Source organism: Mesoplodon densirostris, chromosome 19 (genome assembly GCF_025265405.1).
Source record: "Mesoplodon densirostris isolate mMesDen1 chromosome 19, mMesDen1 primary haplotype, whole genome shotgun sequence".
In the NCBI taxonomy this organism is placed as follows: Eukaryota; Metazoa; Chordata; class Mammalia; order Artiodactyla; family Ziphiidae; genus Mesoplodon; species Mesoplodon densirostris.
In genome coordinates, this window is record NC_082679.1 from 31,525,380 (window position 1) to 31,545,655 (window position 20,276).

At 53.5% G+C, this 20,276-nt stretch overlaps 1 protein-coding gene across 1 annotated transcript in view; it reads right to left on the reverse strand.

Annotated features, from left to right (window-relative positions):
• Positions 1–13,157: 13,157 nt before the first annotated feature.
• The window catches only part of ZNF423 (zinc finger protein 423), a 251,209-nt gene continuing 244,090 nt past the window's right edge, over positions 13,158–20,276 (reverse strand). Inside the window, exons 5-7 of the mRNA XM_060083156.1 lie at positions 17,215–17,346; positions 15,448–15,563; positions 13,158–13,202 (exon numbers count right to left, since the gene is read on the reverse strand). Coding sequence (XP_059939139.1) covers positions 13,158–13,202; positions 15,448–15,563; positions 17,215–17,346 — 293 coding nt within the window. The remainder of the gene's footprint in view (positions 13,203–15,447; positions 15,564–17,214; positions 17,347–20,276) is intronic.

The window sequence follows — 20,276 nt, forward strand, 5'->3', positions numbered from 1 at the left end:
CCAGCCTGCAATGCCTTGTCTGCCCTCAGCTTCCAACCACACTCAGCTTCAGTTTCCAAGCAAACTCTAGGCACATCATCACTGCCCACACACCTGCTCCACCTTGACCAAGTGGGTCTGCCCTGAGCCTTTGCTTCCACCACCAGAACTCGATGGTTTCCATGAGGCAAACAAAGGATCATCTAGATCTCCCAGCCCATCCTGTCCCACTCAAGTCATCAGAGGTGTGGGGGGGACGGGGGGAGCACAAGCAGTTGTAGGGTGGGAGGAGGGATGGGTAGTAGTTAAGCATGGAATTAAGAGCACATGAGGGAGGTGCCATGAAAGCTGTGTAGTTCCCAGCACTTAACACTCAATACTGACGGATGGCTGGCTGGATGTGCAGCTAGATGGATGGAAAAATGGTTGGTGGATGAGTGGGTGGATGATGGATGGATGAGCAGATGGATGGATGGCAAGATGGATGAATCAATGAATGTGTGGATAAGTGGACGGGTGGCAGATGAGTGAATGGTAGGGGAAAGAAGAGTGCACGAATAAGTAAGTGGGCAGCAGGGTAGAAGGACCGGTGGAAATACAGTGGCTTTTGGAGTTCAAATCCTGCCTTAGCCACCTAATATATGTATGTGACCCAAGGCAAGTCACTTCACTTTTCTAAGTACCTATTTACAAATAATACTGACCTCATAGCCTTGTTATGAGCTTCAAATCAGGTTACACATGTAAAAATGTTTACAATATGTAAAAGGTACACAGATGTTTGCTATTGTCATAATTACTACAAATCACAAGGCTTTGCTATCACTGTCAACTCCAAAGCATGGATGACCCCGCAGTTTGTTTTTTTTTTTTTTTTTTGCGGTACGCGGGCCTCTCACTGTTGTGGCCTCCCCCGTTGCGGAGCACAGGCTCCGGATGCGCAGGCCCAGCGGCCATGGCTCACGGGCCCAGCCGCTCCGCGGCACGTGGGATCCTCCCGGACCGGGGCACGAACCCGTATCCCCTGCATCGGCAGGCGGACTCTCAACCACTTGCGCCACCAGGGAGGCCCCGACCCCGCAGTTTTGATGTGGCAGCTTCAAAAAGAAGGGTGGGGAGACTGAGACGGTGCCATAGGGATGCAGCTGTTGGCCTGTGCATCCACGTCGGGTTTCACTGGGGGGACCAGTCACTGAGCTGGAGAGCAGGGAGCCCCACTTGCCTCCCTGTTCAAACACCCAAACCCAAATGGGTGGAATACACTCCCCACTCCCACCCTGGGCCCCACTCCTCCCAGCTTTATCGCCCTTTCCCAGCCTCAGTTTTCAGGTCTGCAAAATGGTGGGAGTAAAGAGAACTTCTAGTGGTTCCCGGTTGTTGAGGCACCAACAAGATAATATTTACAAACTGTGAAGTGTTGCAACAGGGCCGCAAACTCAGAGCCCAGGTGGGTAATGAACTGTGTCAGTCCGACCAGGCCGGGGGCGGTGCTGGACCAGAGCTCACATCCCCACGTCTGAAGAGGGCAGCTGATTGTTGCCATGCGGGACTGTGGTCCAGGGGCTGCCAGATGTCATTTGTAGAAAAATCAAGAAATCTAGCCATTTAGTGTGGTGGTAAAGAGACAGAATCTGGGGCTGGTGGCCTAGGCCCAGGACTGACTAGCTCTGTGGCCTCAGGGAGTTAGTTAAGCTCTCTGTGCCTCAGTTCAGTTACCTCAATAATAGAAGCATGGGCTTCCCTGGTGGCACAGTGGTTGAGAGTCCACCTGCCGATGCAGGGGACACGGGTTCGTGCCCCGGTCTGGGAGGATCCCACACGCCGCGGAGTGGCTGGGCCCGTGAGCCATGGCCGCTGAGCCTGCGCGTCCGGAGCCTGTGCTCCGCAACGGGAGAGGCCACAGCAGTGAGAGGCCCGCATACCGCAAAAAAAAAAAAATAATAATAATAATAATAATAGAGGCATTGTGAGGATAGAATGTCTTAATGTATAGAAGTGCTAAGAGCAATGTCTGGCACGTAATAAGCACTATATTAATGGTAGCCACTATAATTATAGGAAATCTCCATTTCGAAACATAGACAACCATTTAAAGGTTCCAAAATCCCCAGGGTCATGGGCTAGGAGTTTTTAACCTCCACCATAAAAATGCTCAACGTTACTATGATAATGACATTTCCCTGTGTGTGTCTTCTCCCTTCTATGTGAGGGGAGGCTGGATGGGACCCCTCTTCCTCATTCTGGAGACCCTGATGGGAAGGAAGGGGTTGGCATGCTCCCACTGGGAACCCCAATCCCTGCCCCAGACAATTTCATCTTTCTTCTTTCTTCCTCCTCACCCTCTGCCATGCTTCCTACCAATGCCGTCTTTTATCTATTCTAAGACCCCAGAGAATATAAGATGCTCCATATTTGATGTATTACAACAAGCAAACAAAAAAATGACCCATTAAACTATAACACACAAGTGAGGTATTCCAATGTGAGAGCCGTTATAATGAGAAAAGCTGTGCATCTTAAAATATGTCCGTGGAATAGGGTAATAGCTACCATATACTGTGCGCCTGTCATGTGCCAAAACTGGGCTGCCTGGTCTTCACACGTTCTCTTCACATGTCCCGATTTGACTGATGTCCCATTTTACTGATGAAGAAACTGAGGCTCAGAAAGACAAAGCAGGGAATTTCCTGGCGGTCCAGTGGTTAGGACTCTGTGCTTTTACTGCTGAGGGCCCAGGTTCAAACCCTGGTTGGGGAAATAAGATCCCGCAAGCCGAGTGGTGTGGCCAAAAAAAAAAAAAAGAGAGAGAGAGAGAGAGAGAAAGGCAAAGCAGCTTGCTAAGTTATGCAGCTGGTAAGAGCTGGTTGAGCTCAAACGGCTCGGTCCTAAGGCTACCCCCTTCCCCTTTCGCTGTCCCTCGCCCACCCACTCTGCTTCCTGACGTCACTGAAAGGAAACACCAAACTGAACCTGTTACCCACCCTTGCCCATATCACAGCACACAGTGAATCTCACTGCAGCCCTGGATGAGCCCCAGTCGGTCCGTGCTTGGTTTTGTCTAAACTCCAGAAGCAGAGCGAGTGGGGCCACATTCAGTATTGACGCAGCACAACTGATTCCTGCCACCTCCGCCTTCCCCCTGCACGCCCGGCCCCAGCCCCTTTACCTCTCCGGGGAATGCTGACGTGGGGCTGTTGACTGGCGCTCCTGAAATGCCAACTTGCATTTCTCATCATTAATTTCTTTCTAAATGTCATTAGTAATTGTTCCTGCTCAATGAAAGAGTGCAGCCCAGGCTTCCGCCGACAGCACCCGGTTCTGGTCTCTCCGCTGGAGGGGGCCAAGCACCCCCAGCCGCCCAGACCCTGGCATCTTGGCAGGGGGAAGCCAACCCACCCCCAACAAGTTGAGCAGACAGACCACGGTATCGCCACGGTATCGAGAGACAAAGCAGACCTCGTTTTTAACACGCTTGGGGCTCTGCAACGGGAAGAAGCCTGCCCACAGCATCAGGGCAGCAGTTCAACACTCGGGCTCTACAGCCAGGCTACCTGGGTTCAAATCTCATCTCTGCCACTGCTTCGTGTGCCTCAGTCTCCCCCTCTGCAAAATGGAGAGAACAACATTGGCCTCAAATGATGGTTGTGAGGATAAAACAGGGTAATCGATGCAAAGGGCCCCCCGCTGCGTGCCTGGGCTTGTTGCTGTTACTATTACTCCCCCACCCTTCCTCGTCCCTCAGGCTCTGCTCTGCCGCTTGCTAGCTGTGTGACGTGATACTGAGTCTCCCATCTGTGAAAGTGGGGCAGTGACATCACATCAATTCTACCCCCAACGCCACCCCCTCCGTTAGGCCCTCCTGGGCCCGGGCACTGTGTTCCGTGTTTCACAAACAGTACGTTGCATCCCCACATTAACCCTCCAGGAGAGGCGGCATTGGCCCGCTGTCCGGGTGAGGACAGTGAGTCTCGGGGAGGAAGGTCACAGGGACCTTGAAGAAGCAACTCTGAGAGTCACACCCTCTGGCCCCCAAGGCCCTGTGTCTTTCCTGTACGTCGGGCTGCCTCTGTGTCTAAGTCAGTGAGGGGGGCAGGGCTTTGTACAGTGCCCACCTCTGGGAGCCTTGGACCAATACGGCACCCACTGTTCTTAGTATTACCATTGTTCTAAGAAACTGAAGGCATTTGGTCCCGGCTGGGACAGCGCCGGTGAGGGGCTGGGCTCACAACACACACAATGGCCGCCGGCCTCAGGCTCCTGGCAGAGCCCCCATGCCCATCTGTCATGATGGCACGGTGCCCCTCTAAAGTTCGTTGGCCCCCCGCCCTAGGGCATGAATGACAGGCTCCAACGGGCAGACGGGCAGCCGGAGGCCGATTCCAAGTGCCATCTCTGCCCGGAGCTGGGCCTTGGGAGGAGCCCCCCCACCCCAGTCCCCACCTGGGCCTCCGCACACTTCATCGCTCAAGCAGGCAGAGCCCCGGGGCTCGCGAGGGCCTCTGAGCACAGCCAGGCATGGGCTCCTGCAGGGCCCGCCCCTCCCTTGCTCCTCTCTGTGGTGACCACGGCAGCCACAGCTCACCTAGAGCAAGACGTCCACGTGCCCCAGGAGCCTGGCGATCTCCGAGTCCCCTTCTGGAACTCTTACCCTCCTGGGAGGCGAGGCCTGCCTGCACCCAGCACCCAGAGGCCTGCCCTTGGCTCTTAAGGGCTTGAGAGTCGACTGCAAGTGCACTGCCCCAGCCTTGGGGCCGAGAACACAGACACTAGTGTCAGGCTGCTTGTGTTCACAGCCCTGCGACTCCAGCAGCTGTGTGACCCAGGAGAGCCTCAGTTTACCCATCTGTGCCATGGAGATCGTCACTGTGAGGTCTCAAAAGACTGCGCATGTGAAGAGATGGAATCGGGCCTCCAGCAAACCCTCGGGGAAAGCTGTCTCGTTTTTACTACTGTGGGGTGAATGGCTCAGGCCTGTGCCTGGGCCTCAGAAGGACAAGAAGCAGAGTCACTGCCCGCCCCTCAGTCTTCTCCAGACGTAGACCCTAAACCTGCACTCACGGCCCCTTGGGAGGCTCGGCTGACCCAAATGGTGGCAGTGGTGAGACGGGATGCTGCTGCTGAGGGTGGTACGTTTTACTGTGAGCAGGAAAGGCCTTGCCCCACTCAAGGGTAGATAAACTAAGAGACACAGACAGACAAGCCTGGAGACAAAGAGAGGAAGGGTCACAGCCCAGGCCTCCTGCGATGTCACATGGGGCCCGGCTGCAGGTTCTGCTGGGTACAGCAGTCCTGTTGTGTGAGACTTAGCACACCGCATGATCGCTATGATGCTATGCTTTAGTGCATACATTACACTAGGTTACACGGCAAACATGGAATCAGTACTCCGCCTGTTTGTCCTCAATGGTTCCCTATTCCTCTCCAGGCAGCACTTGAGGGACACAGGCCTTTGTGTGTCCCCAGAACCTGCACACACCTGGCACGTAGTAGGTGCTCAGCAAATCTTGTGGGCTGCACTGAGCACATCCACACATGACGGGCTGAAGGAACGAGTCGTGAAGGAGTGAACCGAAGCCCACGGGTCACAGCAGCGACGACAACACTGGCTGATGCTCACCAAACCTGGCCTCTGACCAGACCCGGAGCTGAAGGCTTTTCAGGCACTGTCATTACCCTCCATTTGCTGAGACCCAGAGAGGGTCAGTGACTTGCTCAAGGTCACAGAGCCACTCGGTAGTGGGGCAGGGGTTGGCAGCCAGGCTGTGTGGGCACGCCACACCATGTTGCCACGATTAATGGATATCGGGCTGTGCTGGGCTCTGGCTTCCTGACCTAGTGGGGAAGGCAGGACACACAAAGGGATCACACCCTGAAAAGCACAGTAATTACCTCCAGGAAGCTTTATATTCTAAGTGCTCACCAAGTGCTTTTCCGCCCATGAACTGTCCATCCTCACAAAACCTGAGGCAATAGATCCTACCCCATTGTACACTCAAGGAAACTGAGGCCAGAAAGGTGCAAGTGTCTGCAATAGAAAACAATGGAGGAGGGGCAATCTGGGGAGGACTCCAATGCCAGCAATCGGTTCTCACTGCCCAGAGCCACTGCTGGGTGTCACCAGGCACCTCCCTCTCGTTCCCCCAGGTCAAGCCCAGCCAGGCCCTGCTCTCCCTGCAGTGGTGGATGGCACAGACTGGGCTGTCTTTAAAACAGGAAAGAGGAAGACGCTGCCGCTCACGGAAAGCTCAGCCAAAGAGTCAAATGCTAAGTATGTGCCTAGAGCACTTTCAATTTTTAATTATTATTAGTTATAATTATCCGGCTGGTTCTGACAGCAGCAGTGCAAAGAGGCAAGGAAACTGGCTCCTTGGTTACCCATCTTATAAGGACCAGGAATTTAAAAAATGGGCTCCCAGAATCTGCAGTTGCAACTCTCCTTCTTTTACTCCTTTCCTTGTTTGTGTTCTCTTCCCTTTGTTTCCTACTTTCTAGGAGATAAAAACAAATACGGTAAAACATATGGTGGATGGATGGATGGATGGATGGATGAATGGATGGATGGATAGCAGAAAGAGGCTTCACCCTCCAAAAACTCACATTAGAATGGGAAGTCAGGTGTAGACATAATTGTTGTAGTCTGTATAGGCAAAGGGATCAGGGCGTTAAATGCAGGGCTGGAGCAGCCCAAGGAGGGAGAATCAGGGAGGGCTTCTCAGAGAAGGGACCACTTGAGCTGGGTCCTGAAGACCGAGAAGAAGGGAAGGGTGTTCAGGCAGAAGGCTCAGCAGGGGTACATGCGTCCCAGAAGCCAAGCCAAGAACAACCCAGAAGAATGAAGCAAGAAGGTGCTCACCCCTCTCCAGCCTGACCGCCCTTTTCTCTGTTCTTTGGACTCCCCAAATCTATCCGTGCCTCTGAGCCTTTGCACTGGCTCTTCCCTTTCCTGGAAGCTCCCCCGGCTCTTCCCTGCACTGGCTCTTTCTCAACCTTCAGGACTCAGTTGAAACACCAGCTTTTCTTGACCACTTGATCTGATTTTTCACCCCCAACGTCCCCTCCTCCTTGCCCCGACACACATGCACACAGACACACTTCACCTTCTGTCCCAAAGCAGTTTTACTGTCTTCAAAATTCCACAGTCTGAAACGACCTCGTTCACGTATTTACTGACTTATTGTCACTGTCTCCCGCAGACCATCGGCTCTGTGAGAACAGGGACCTTGTGTACCGGTTCACAGCTGCAGCCCAGGCCCCCGCGATGGCACCTATAATAGGTACTCAGTAAATGTTCGTGAAACGAAAATGGAATGAGGGAAAGGGTCAAAGCAAATGTTCACAAAGGCTAAGAAGGAGGGGTGCCCCGGGAGCTCAGACCGTGCCCCCTGGCTCACAGACACCTCCCCCTGGCTGGGTACCAGGATTCCTCCAGGCAGGGCCCAGCTTGCCCCATCGGAAGGGCTCCAGGTTGCTAGTTAGAATACCTAGCTTTGCTTTTAATCAATTGTAATCATTTAGCTGGCAGCGGCATGATTAGGCACACACAAGCAAACAGCATGAGCTAATCCTTTAAATGCGCCTGCTCAACGCCAGGCTGGCCGCTTTGCCGCTGCAGGCCAGCTCTGGATGCGCTTCCTGCGGCCCCTTGCTTTGTCGATGACGGAGTCTAGATTCCAGGGCACGGGGCAGGCCCGCTGCTCCCCGCGCCCAGCCCAGCCCCATCACAGAGGTCTGCAGGATGCCAGACGTTCCACCATCAAGAGACCTTTCTCTGGCTCAGCCTCCTGTGACAGCACCCGGCAAAGCTGCCGTAGGTGGGAAGGTGGCAGCGCCGGGAAGCGTGAGGTCTTCTGAGGTTCCTGTCTGCACGACTGGACCCCATCCTTCCTCTCCCCAAGCCTGGCCTGAGCTGAACTGACCCCCTTGCTCCTTGCAAGAAAATTTGCAGGTTCCTGGCCTCAAGCTCCAGCCTTACGAACACGGCTACAGGCCTGGCTCCGCATAACGGTCCCCAGGGCGCTTCTGCCTGGGTCCACCCGCAAGGAGTTTCTTTTGCATCCCCTGTTACCGCTATTTGCGCTACCTGCTTGGCCCAACTACTAAAATCGTTTCCGGGTCCCCTGACACAGGCTTTTTATAGTTCAGCACCGCAGGTCTCATTTAAATCTATTAGCTCATATAAATGGCAATTCATTTAAACTTTGGAGGGTTTCTGTTTGCCTTGGTGGCGAAGACAATTTGGTTTTGCATGTGGCTCTGCCATTTGCAAGTGACCCTGGGCAAATCACTTAACCTCTGAGAGTCTCAGTTTCCATATCTGTAAATGGGAATAAGGGTGCCTACTTCACGGGATTGTGTTGAGGCAATCCACACAAAATGCTTAAGACAGGACCTGGCCCACACTAGGGATCCACCCAGGGTGGTGGCTGTTATAACTACTTCTTGTCCAGTGTGGGGAGGAGCTTGTCCGCCTGTCAGAGGCCAGCCACGTATGGCTGGGAATCGGCGTGCCCCCTCATGGCTTCCCTCAGCGATAATGAAGAACGGGATGCAGTGAGGCTGCTGGGAAGGAGAGAAGGCGATGCCATCCCTGCCAGTGTCTGTGGGCACAGAGGTGTCCACGGGGACTCAGAGACAGCTGGGCTGGGCGGGCAGAGCCATTCCCTCCCCTCAGGTCAGCTAACCCCTGGCAAGGGGCCCACAGGGCCCCGGGCCTTCATCTGCTGAGGCCTGAGGCTGGAAACGCAAGGCCAACAGCCCTGACATTTTCGGGGTCTGTGGTTTACAGGGTTGTCTCACATCCCCAACCAAATCTGCATACCTCCCTCCACCAAGCCCGGGCACAGCTAAGGAAAACGGGGTCCAGAGAAAAGGCCTGGGACAAAGGCGCTCGGAAACATGTAGAAAGGGGGACTTGAAGTCCCCGCCTCCGGCCCCCACTCCGTGCCCTCCCCCCCTTGCCTCACTGCTCTGCACCCAGCACCTCCCATGCCCCACTGGGGGCCTCCGGTGCCCATGGCCTTGAGACTTGGCTGGGTGCCACAGAAGGAAGGATTTAGAATCTCACTTTGTTCCAACTCAGGCCAGAAATCATGAAATCACAGCAAGCCCCAAATGGAGGGGACCCTAAAAAGTCTTCTGATCTTAAAATGGCTAATGCTAGTAATATACTACTACTACTACTAATGCTAACAATTCTAAAAATAATAATAGTAAATGATACTAAAAACAGGTAGGTGTTAGTAATAACCAAGCTCTTCCTACGTGCCACCCACTGTGCCAAGGGCTTTATGACACGACCACGAGGTAGGAACTATTAATACTCCATTTTACAGATAAAGAAACTGAGACCCACAGCTGATGAATGATGGAGCAAGGCTTCAAATGCAGAGCCGTTCTCACAAAGAGTGTGCTCGCAGCCTCTCCCTCTGCAGCATTTCAGACAAGGGCTCTGTTTACGCACCTCTACTGACAGGGACTTCACCACCTTCCATTTCTTCCACGTGTAGACAGTTTTCCCTCGTAGTGGCTATCTGTGGTGTCTACCAGCCCATACTCCCCTTCCCCCGATGGCTGGCACTGAGTGGCCCCACCTAGGGCCACAGCTCACTGGAGCAGGTTTGGACAGCTGACCTGAGTGCAACCATCAGATTCCCGCTCCAAAGACCTAGAACCTGTTACCCACAGTCACCATTTCTGGGTGAGCTGGGTGTTGCTGCCGGCTACTTGTGTAACGACATCCCCACACTAAAGACACACCTGTTGAAATAACCAGGTGTGTCTGTCTCAGCAGAAACGACAGGAGCTGCGGCGGTGCTGGCCACCTTCCTCCTCGTATAGAGGAGCCCGGAGAGTCAGGCTGCAGAGAGAGAACACGACGCGAGCCAGATAGAGGCAGAGGCGGAAGGCCCCTGCCTTCATAAAGAGCACTTGGTTCCTGGGAACTGGACAGCTGAAAACTCCACACTTCCTGCTCTTGGCATCCAAAGCCACGCCTGTGTCCCTACAAGTTAAATCCCATCTTGCTTGAGCTAACCCTGGAGAGTGATGCCTGAGTCTGACTGTCAGAGAAGAAAATCCACGTCCCGAGTCTCTGCCCACTACCGGAAGTCTGGGGGACACTGGAAGCACGCTGAGGACCCCCTCATCCCAGCCGAACTTAAAACACTTGAAGGGCTTCCCTGGTGGCTCAGTAGTTAAGAATCCGCCTGCCAATGCAGGGGACACGGGTTTGAACACGTGTGGGACACAGCTTCCCTCCGGGAAGATCCCACATGCCGCGGAGCAACGAAGTCCATGCGCCACAACAACTGAGCCTGCGCGCTACAGCCCGTGAGCCACAACTACTGAACCCACGTGCCACAACTACTGAAGCCCACGTGCCTGGACCCCCTGCTCCACAACAAGAGAAGCCAACGCAATGAGAAGCCCGTGCACCACAACTAAGAGCAGCCCCTGCTCGTCGCAACTAGAGAAACCCGTGCGCAACAACGAAGACCCAACGCAGCCAAAAATAAATAAATAAAATAAATAATTTTTAAAAACCAAACGCCTGAAGACGACTGTCCCCACGCTCCCCCCGCAATCCAGCCAAGTCTTCTCCTGGTGAACTAGCCCCCTGAAAGCTCCTTGAAACCAAGCTGCATGCCCGGAGCCTAGCACCCTGCCTGGGCTGAGTGGGGTGGATATGTCTTTGTGTGTGCGTTTGTGTGTGTGTGTTTAGACGAACCTTGTTCAGGCATCCCTATTTCTTCTCCCGACCCCCAGCCCCTGGCAATTCTTGGTCTCTTTTCTATTCCAGTATTTTTGCCTTTTTCCAGAATATCATGTACATAGAACCACACAGTATGGAGCCTTTTGAGTCTGGCTTCTTTCACTTGCCATTTACCATTCACGCATGTTGTTGTGTGTATAAGCAGTTGCATTTTATTGCCAAGTAGTAGTCCATAGTATGAATGTAAATACATCTGTCTGTTCATTTACCAGGGAAGGGACCACTGCGGGGGGCGGGGGCGGTTCCAGTTTGGGGCCATTATAAATAAAGCTCTACATCATTCATGTAGAGGTTTCTGGATGAGCGTGTTTTCAGTTCTCTGGAATAAACACCCAGCAGCAGGACTGCTATGTCATAGGTTAACTATATGTTTAACATTGTAAAAAACTCAAAAACTATTTTGCCACATGGCTGTACCATTTTGCATTTCCCCAGCGACGTAGGAGAGCTCCAACTGATCCTCCACGCCCTGGCTGGCACTCGTCGGTTTTTTGCTTTTGTTTTAGTCATTCTACTAGGTGTATAATGGCATTATGTCATGGTTTTCATTTGTTCTTCCCTAATTACTAACGATGTTGAACATCTATATGTCTTCTTTGGTGAAGTGTTGAAATTTTTTGCTCTTTTTTTTTTTGGTTGATTTTCCCTCTCATTATCAAGTTTTGAGAGTTTTAAAAAAATATGTTCCGGATACAAGTCCTTTATCAAATATGTGATTTGCAAATATCTTCTCCCTGCCTGGGACTTTTCCTTCTCTTAATAGTCAGTGTCTCTCAATTTGGGTTCAGGACGTAAATCAGATAATATGTCTTCCCATTGTGATGTGCGGTTTCCCATCACAATGGGGACAAAATCCAAATAGCTTTGCTGTCCTATGAAACTTGCCATGACCTTGCCTCCACCCACCGGCCCCCTTCACACCCCCCACCCACTCACTGTGCTTCAGCCAATTGCCACCTTCTGTTGTTCCAGCAACACACCTGGCTTGCACTGGCCACAGGGCCTTTGCACTCATGCCTCTCTTCCACACACTCTCTCCCTTTCACCTTCCAGACCTCAGCTCAAATGCCACCTCCTCAGAGAGGCCCTCCCTGACCACACTCACCAAGCTGTAACCAACCTCGCTCCCATTATGCTCTAGCCTATTACCTGGTTTTATTTTCTTCATGTCATTGACCACTATTGGAAAGTGTCTATCAGTCCCTCCAGAATGTAGGCCCTATGGGTGTTTCTCTGTCTCACTCACCACTGTCTTGTCAGTTCCTAGATCTAGTGTCTGTACATAATGGGCCCTCTATCTACATGCTTTGAACAAATAAAGAGCAACTTGAGTTCCCTCTCAGGCACCTAATCAATGAATGTGCCCTGGTTTGTCCAAAGTTCTTTAAATTAATCAGTCACTGGGCAGAGCCAGGTGAACTCAGAATCAAACAGGACTTGCACCTCCCTCTTTCTGACAACTCCTATTAATGCATCTTAAGAGAACACTCCCTTTGGAGGCAGGCATATCACTCTGACACAGACCAAGCCCTCCAGAGACCAATCCTACCCCTATTACCTCTATATCCACAGCAGGAAGTCAGCTCCTACAGTGAGAACAATCCTAAATTTCACATCTTCTCAAGACCTCTCAGCCCAGAGTCACTTGTGCCTACCAACGTTAGCTGCCCTAGTCTCCCCACTGGACCTACATGACATACAGACTGGAGAGCCACTCAAGGCCCCAGCAAGGGCCAGGCCCTGTCTCCTGTTGCACCCCCCAAGCCCCCACATGTCACTCTAGGGAAATAACCCACTCGTCTGCCAGCCCCAGCTTCAGCGTTAATGACGATGAAATTTTCAAGGCCTGAAAAACCCTTCTCTCAAAACACCAGAAAATTGTTCCTCAAGTTACTTAACGAAAGCCATTATTTGCATAGATTTGGCATTGCTACAACACTTCCATATTTAAATGGTCTGTAATTAAAATCATTAATTGCAGAAAATAGTGACTCGTTAAGGCTATAATTTAGTGAGGTTCTTGGCATTTGAGGATCTGCCTTGAAGGTTGATGGGGTGACCCAGGGAATCATCAGCTCACACAAACCATTCTGGTGCCTGGGACGTCTGCAGCCCCAGGCGGATGCAGTCGAAGCAAGATCTGGCTTGAAACCACAGCTACCTACACCGGTGCATCACGAGCTAGGCCTCTGGCACAGGGATGCTGATGAAGCTTGAAAAAGGCAGGACTGGGAAGTTTCTCTGGGAAAAACCTCAAAGCCAACAAGCAGAGCAGTCATCCCTCTCTTGGCATCCAGGACAATGTGGGGGGACCAGAGGGCTGAGCAAGCCCGAAGTTTAAGTGAACCATAGTTTATGTGAGCTAGTGCGTTTAAAAGCGGCCTGCCATGTTGGGCTATAAAAAGCTTCAGTTGTCTGGGGACTTGGAGCCCATTTTGGTAGCTAGGCCAGGCTGGTAAGGCGGTTGGAGATAGGGTGAAGGGTGCATAGCCCGTGCACGAGCAAGGCTTCCTGGACAGATGCCGATCAGGACTGGCACCAGTCCCCTTGGTCAAATGAGAGGGCAGTTAGCTGTTCCCTCACAGGTCCCAGCACAGAGGTACACACTCAGCTTGTGGATCGATGGGGAGACGGCAGTGGGCCCTGGGTGTGGTCACTACCTTGCTGGTGGTCATTTCATAGCAGAACCCCCTCTCTGGGCCTGGGTCCATAATCCTGTCCCACACTGAGATGGAATGAACGTTGTGTGAGGGGTACAGGACTTACAGGAACTCAGAGGGGCTGCCCGAAGAGTGAAAAGAAATGGGCTTTCCAGCCATCCACCTGGTACAGTTCAAGGTCAGAGGCCAAGCCTGTCTGCTCTGTCCGCCAGGCCCAGGCCCAGGACCAGCCCATGGGAACAGGACCCTGACTGTCGGATGGTGAATCCCTCCTGTGCCCTCTGTGGGCCTGTTTTCACTTCCTCTGGGTGATGGCTGTCAGCAGCCGTGCAGACAGGATGGGTCCAGGCCTGGCTGAGTGCACGGGCTATAGCGCAGTGAAGCGGGCTACCCTGCAACAGGCATGGCTACACCCCTTCAGTCCCAGAAGAGGGCCACCACTGCTGCCCTCCAGCGACATTATGACCCTGCTGTGGCTGCAGCCTTGAAGCACGTGGCTGCAGCCTTAAAGCACGCAGCTGAATGCAGGATCAGCACTTGCATGGGGGTGCAGGCAAGGTGTACAGGGTGGGCAGACAAACCCGGTGGGCCGTAGTGTGTGCGAGTCCTTGGGGGTAGGGCTGTGAGGAACGCCAGCTCTCCTCTCCTTCCAGGCATTGGGGGATTCCCTCCCTCGCCCCTTTGACACTGGGCATGGCCACCTGAAGGGCTCTGGCCAAGACAATGTGGGAGCGAGATGTGGGTCGCTTCCCAGTGAAGCTTTGAAAGCGGTCTGCGATCGCCACCCCCTCCCCTCCCTGCTTCGGTGACCACGCAAACATGAGAGGAGATGAACCCGCCATCGGCCCAGGTCACTATCGTGAGCAGAGTTCCTCCCCCGCCACCTGATACATCACACAGGCAACAAATAAGTCCTTGTTACTTGAAGACAGGGCTAGAGGATGTTTGTTCCTGCAGCAGAACCTAACTTGCATCCCAGCTGAAAACAGTGTTATTTAGTGTTATTCTCAGTATGTGATATTCCGGCGTGTCTGTGTGTACGTGTGGTACTTCTGTGGATGCCTGAGTGTTAATTCTTTTGGGGTGTGGTGTTATGCTGTGTGTGTGTGGTGTTACTCTGAAAATGATATCTCTGTGTGTGTGCATAGGGACTGTGTGTGTGGAACTTTCCTTTGTGTGTGCAGTGTGTGTTTGTGTGTGTGTGTGTGTGTGTGTGTGGTATTTCTGTGACAGCATGTCACCTCTCCAGCGTTAAAAGAGTTTCTTGCAAAAACCAGTGCATGAGAAGGTGGTTTCACCTGCACACAGATCTAGGTCCCCAAAAACCAGTAACAGGTGGGAAGGGGCCCGTGGGATGCCGAGGGGAGTGGGCTACAGGAGCCCTGGGAAGCCCACCACAGCCGCTTCCTTTCCCAAGGGCCCTCTCAGCTACTGCAGGCCCTGGATGGGGGGCTGAGGAAGCTGTAGGGCTGTGGCGCCCCATCTGAAGGCCACATCAGCCTCAGGACCACTGGCAAGTATCCCTTCCTCTGAGTTGGGGCCCAACGGTACCCATTGCTCTCACTTTTCTAGCTTTCCTGGGCATGTTGGAGGTTCCAAGATCCCAGATCCAGCTTCCGGCCACACACAGCCCCAGGCAAGCCACACAGGCCACCAGCCATAGATCCAAAGTCCAGTGGAACATCATCATGTAATACCAGTGAGGAAATGAAATCCCTGAGAGGGGAAGGGACTTGCAACGGAAACAGCACAAATGTTAACCGTTCCGACTCTGGCTCCAGGCTCAGCTGCTATGGTCCAGCTCTCCTGAGAACACTGGACCAGCGAGGCCTGGAGGCCATACCCCATACCAGCCAGCCAGGAGGGCAGCCACTGGCTCCAGACCAACAAGCACAAGTCCAGGGCCTGTTGCTTTCGTGGCTGGGTGGGTGCTGAGTACAAGATCCCACCATCATGGATTCACCCCAAGATCCTCAGTGCCAATGGGAGCCCCAAAGAGCCCCAGGAGGGGTGTGTGCAGCAGACAAGGGCACTCACCTGCAGCTCGGTCTGGAAGAAGAACTTCTGTGGGCACTGCGAGCAGTCGTAGATCTTGTCCTCCTGCCCGTGCACAGCAAAGATGTGCTGCTGCAACTTGTTGGCCTGGACGAAAACTGGACATGGACATGGACATGGCCATCAGGGGACCAGACACTGGGAACACAGGCCCAGCCAACCAGAGCAGCTGCTCCACACCACTCCCAAGTGGGGATCACCCAGGCATGGACACGGTGGCCAAACAATGGGCTACTGGAAACACTGTTGGCACACGCTAGAGAGGGCTCAAGCCAGTGAAGCTGAACTCTGCCACTTACAGGCTGTGCAACACTGGACAAGTCACTTAACCTCTCTGGGCTTCATTTCCTGAAAAATGAGGATCATTAAAGTCTGTAGTTCACTGGGTGGCTGGGAGGATCAAATGGGTTAATACTTGCAAAACGCTTAAAAGATGGCCTGGCACATAATTAGCCCAATGAATGTCATCGTCTTCATCATCGCCATTTGCCAGATACCTTCCAAATGTGGGCTCCTTGAATACACATAGGCCTGCAAGGCGGGCACTGCTTTTATCCCCATTTTAAAGAAGAGAAAACTGAGGCACTGGGAATGTTGTGACTTGTCCTAGGTTTCACTCTGCAGGTGGCAGAGCTGAGATTTGATTTAAATAAGCTCAGCACAGTGTCTAGTACAGGAAGGTACTCAATTAACAGGAATCACTCATCTTGCTGAGGTTGTCAGCATCCTCGGATCCCCACACAGGGGCCCCCGTGTCCTGGATGGGCAGACCTGGCAACTGAGGCCCCTTGGTGCCAGCCCCCGACCCAGCTCACAGAGTGGGATGGTAACAGATGGGTGGGGGCTCCTGAGATTGAGGGATTGAGAGGGAAGAGGCACCAATGTGTGCCAAGACTCCCGGGAACCCCAGAGGGGTGTGAGCGTGCGGGGACGCTCCCCGCTGCGGAGCCCCTTCCTCGGGCCTGTCACCGAGCAGGTCACAGCCCCGGCCTCCCGGTGGCTGTATCCTCCATGTGGTCCGGACGCCGGGCGCACACAGGAGGTGGCCCTGAAGCAGCTGTGTGTCTGGGAGGTGAGCACTTCAGAGATCCCCTCCTGCCAGGCGCCCTCCCCAGGGTGGGCTTCCCGCCGTGGCAGACGACAGATGTCAGGGAGAGGCAGGGGAAGGCCAGCCTCCCCCACGCACACCGGCTGCCATCTGGGCAGCAGGAGGGGGGCTGGCAGAGCCCCTGAGACTCGCCTCAGGCCGGGACCGCCACTCGCCTGGGCCGGCAGCCAGTCTGGGGGCTGGGGACTTGGCCGGCAGAGCTGCCCTTGACCCCTCCAGCCTGGAGCATGGATGAAGCAGGGGCTGGGACAGGCCAGGGAGGAGGGGGAGACAGGAGGTGTGCGAAGGGGGAACCCCACTGGTGCAGGACGGAGCTCAGAGACGAGCCTGGGGCCCGTGAAGGGCCAACTGCAAGGAAGGGCAAGGCTGGGTGGGCAAAAGCGTGGCAGCAGCTGAGTGCAGGGGTGGGAGGAGGGCTAGGGACCCACGCTGCCGAAGAGGAGAGAGCAGAGAGCGAAACGGGGGGGGCCGGGGTCAGCTCTACGTGGAGAGGCAGGCGGAGCAATAGGGCTGCGGATCCCTCGGGGCTTCCCCGTGAGCTCCGGGGCCACGTTGGGCCAGATGCTGAGGGCCAGGGATTGAAGCGCTGGGCCCCTGGGTCCCTTCCCTCTCCCCACGTGCTCCCCGCCGGGCACACTTACCTGTGAAGCACACGGGACATTTGAAGGTGCCTCCCATGCCCTCGAAGCTGTGCTCGATGAGGTGACACAGGAGCTTGGCCGGGGAGTCGAACATCTGGTTGCACAGCTTACACTCATGGTTGATGCCTTCCTCTGCAAGGAGAGCCACGGCCAGTCAGCAACCCTGCATACCGTGTCCTCCTGCAGGAGCCCACATGCCCCCAGTACACCCCAGGCCAGCCCTCCCTGACCCCCAGAACCAGGGCTGGGGAGGGGCCGTGGATGCCCAGACCCATCCCAGCTCTAGATGGTCCAGCTCCCGGAAGGCTAACAGACCCCAGGGGGCGCCAGCCCCAAATATCTGGCTCTTGAATGTGTCATTTGCTGTGATTTCTCCTGCTGGCCTAGCAACAAGGCAAGTAGCTTGAATCCTAGATTGTATCATAGAGGAGAGGGGCCCAGGATGGGGTCCGCATGGGGAAGGGAGTCCAACCAAAATTTTAAAAAATCCAATAGACCATTTATCGAGCATGTACTGTGTGCCAGGTGGGGATTCTGTGGGGAGCTAAGCAGATAATGCACTTGCCCCCATTCTAGTGGTGGGGAGACAGATAATAAAGTCAATCAACACATAACTCAGCGTCAGGAGGTGACGAGGGAACACAGGGAGCTCTGGAGGGGAGAGTCGAGGGCGAGGCCCTGAGGTGGGCCCACGCGGGGCCATGTGGATGGTAGCAAGGGGACAGTGCCTGATGGTTGCGGGCGGCCAGGGACAGCATGGGACAGTGGGGACCCAGGGATGCACTTCGCAAAGGGCCTTGCCGGCCACTAGAGGGCTTGGGGATTTTACTCTAAGAGCAATGGGCAGCCCCTGGAAGATATTGCAGAAAACAATAAAGTGCTCTTTAAAAAAGTTTTAAACAGATGGTCTACCCAGTGCTCACGGACAGTGGGCAGACACCCTTTGCTGCTTCCAGATCAGAACACAGCTCCATCTCCCCACCTGGGAGCTGCTATGACCCTAAACCTTCACTCAAAGGTGCCCAGGGAAGAGAGGGTGCTCTGAGTGCCAGCTTCCCACCAGCAGAGCTGAGCTCTGGCACCCCGACCCAGGACCAGCAGGGCAGAGTTCAAATCCTGGCTTCTTCTTCAAGCCATGTGGCCTGGGCAACAGTTCACTTCCAGTAGGTGAGGGCCACCTGAGGCCCTGCCTCACAGGGCTGTGAGAGAATGAAAGGGGCCATACCAGTGACCAGTGCGGCCCACTGGTCAGTAGTGGTGACGCAGAATGGCCCCAGCTTGACTGTCACGTCATCCAGGGTTGGAACCTGACTCTGCTACTTACTGCATGATCTTGGGCAAGTTATGTAACCTCTCTGTGCCTCGGTTTCCTCTTTTCTAAAATACTCAATAATAGCTTCCTTAACACTACACACCTACGAGAATGGCCAAAATCCAGAACACAGACAATACCAAATGCTGGTGAGGTGTTGCTCCACAGAGCAACAGAACTCCCATTCACTGTTGGTGAGAATGCAAAATAACACAGCCACTTTGCAAGACTGTTTGGCAGCTTCTTATAAAACTAAACATACTCTTACCATATGATCCAGCAATCTCACTCCTTGGTATTTACCAAAAGGAGTTGAGAACTTATGTCCACACAAAAACTTGTGCATGGATGTTTATAGTAGCTTTATTTAAAATTGCCAAACCTTGGAAGCAACCAAGATATCCTTCAGTAGATGAGTGGACACATAAACTGTGATACATCCAGACAATGGAATATTATTCAGTGCTTTAAAAAAAAGACATTGAGGAACCTTAAATGCATATTACTAAGTGAAAGAAGCCAATCTGAAAAACACTACATATTATATGATTCCAACCATTCTGGAAGAACTATGCAGACAATAAAAAGCCCAGTGGTTACTGGCGGCGGGTAGGGAATGCATAGGCAGAGCACAGAGGAATTTTAGGACATGATGCCACTATGTATGATACTATGCTAATAGGTATATATCATTATACATGTGTCCAAACCCATAGAATGTACACCAAGAGTGAGCCCCAAGGAAAACTATGGACTTTAGGTGACTATGATGCTTCACTTTAGGTTCATCTTTGCAAAAAAAAATGTACCATCATGGTGAGTAATGTTGAAAATGCGGGAGGCTATGCACGTGTGGGGCAGGGGATAGAAGGAAAGTCTGTATCTTCCTCTCGATTTTACTGTAAACCTAAAACTGCTTTTTAAAAAGCCTTTGAAAAACAGGCTTGAAAACAACGTCAATCCTGGGACTTCCCTGGTGGTCCAGTGGTAAAGAATCTGCCTTCCAAGGAAGGGGATGCGGGTTGGATCCCTGGTCGGGGAACTAAGATCCCACATGCCACGGGGCAACTACTGAGCCCGCGCGCCTCAACTAGAGAGCCCACGTGCTGCAACAAAAGATCCAGCACGCCTCAGTGAAGATCCCACATGCCACAACCAAGACCTGACACAGCCAGAAAAATAAAGAAAATAAATATTTAAAAAAGCCAATCCCCCCCCATCAAATAGCCTTCCTCTTAGAGTTGATGTGAGAATTAAATGAGTTAATACTCCTTTAATACATGAAAAGGGGTTTTGACCAGCCCCTGGCACACAACAAGCACTCAATAGGTGTTTGTTGCCAAGCGTGCCAGTATCGGGGAGAGTATTATCTGGGACAGCCAAGGACACAGGCTCCCCTTCGGGCTCCCCCAGGGAACCAGCCTCACCAAAGGTGCCAGGTGCTCCGATTAGCCCTCAAAGGCAAGAATTAGGTAGCAGAGGGGCTCTGCCAGTGGCAAAACACCAACACAGATGGGCTGAGGCTCCTGGCGAGTCCCTGGGTCCCCAGGCCCTGGCAGGGGCTGGCAGGGACAGCAGGCATCCCCCTGGCCCAGCCTTCCCCCACCCCACCCCCGCCCGGCACCCCACCGCAGAGGCGCAAACACACACGTGCGTGTGCAGGTGGGCCTGCCCCACATAGCCCACTGGCTGGAATCTTCCGGGTGTTTGTCATGCCCCTGGAGCCCCGGCAACTAGGCCACATGCACCC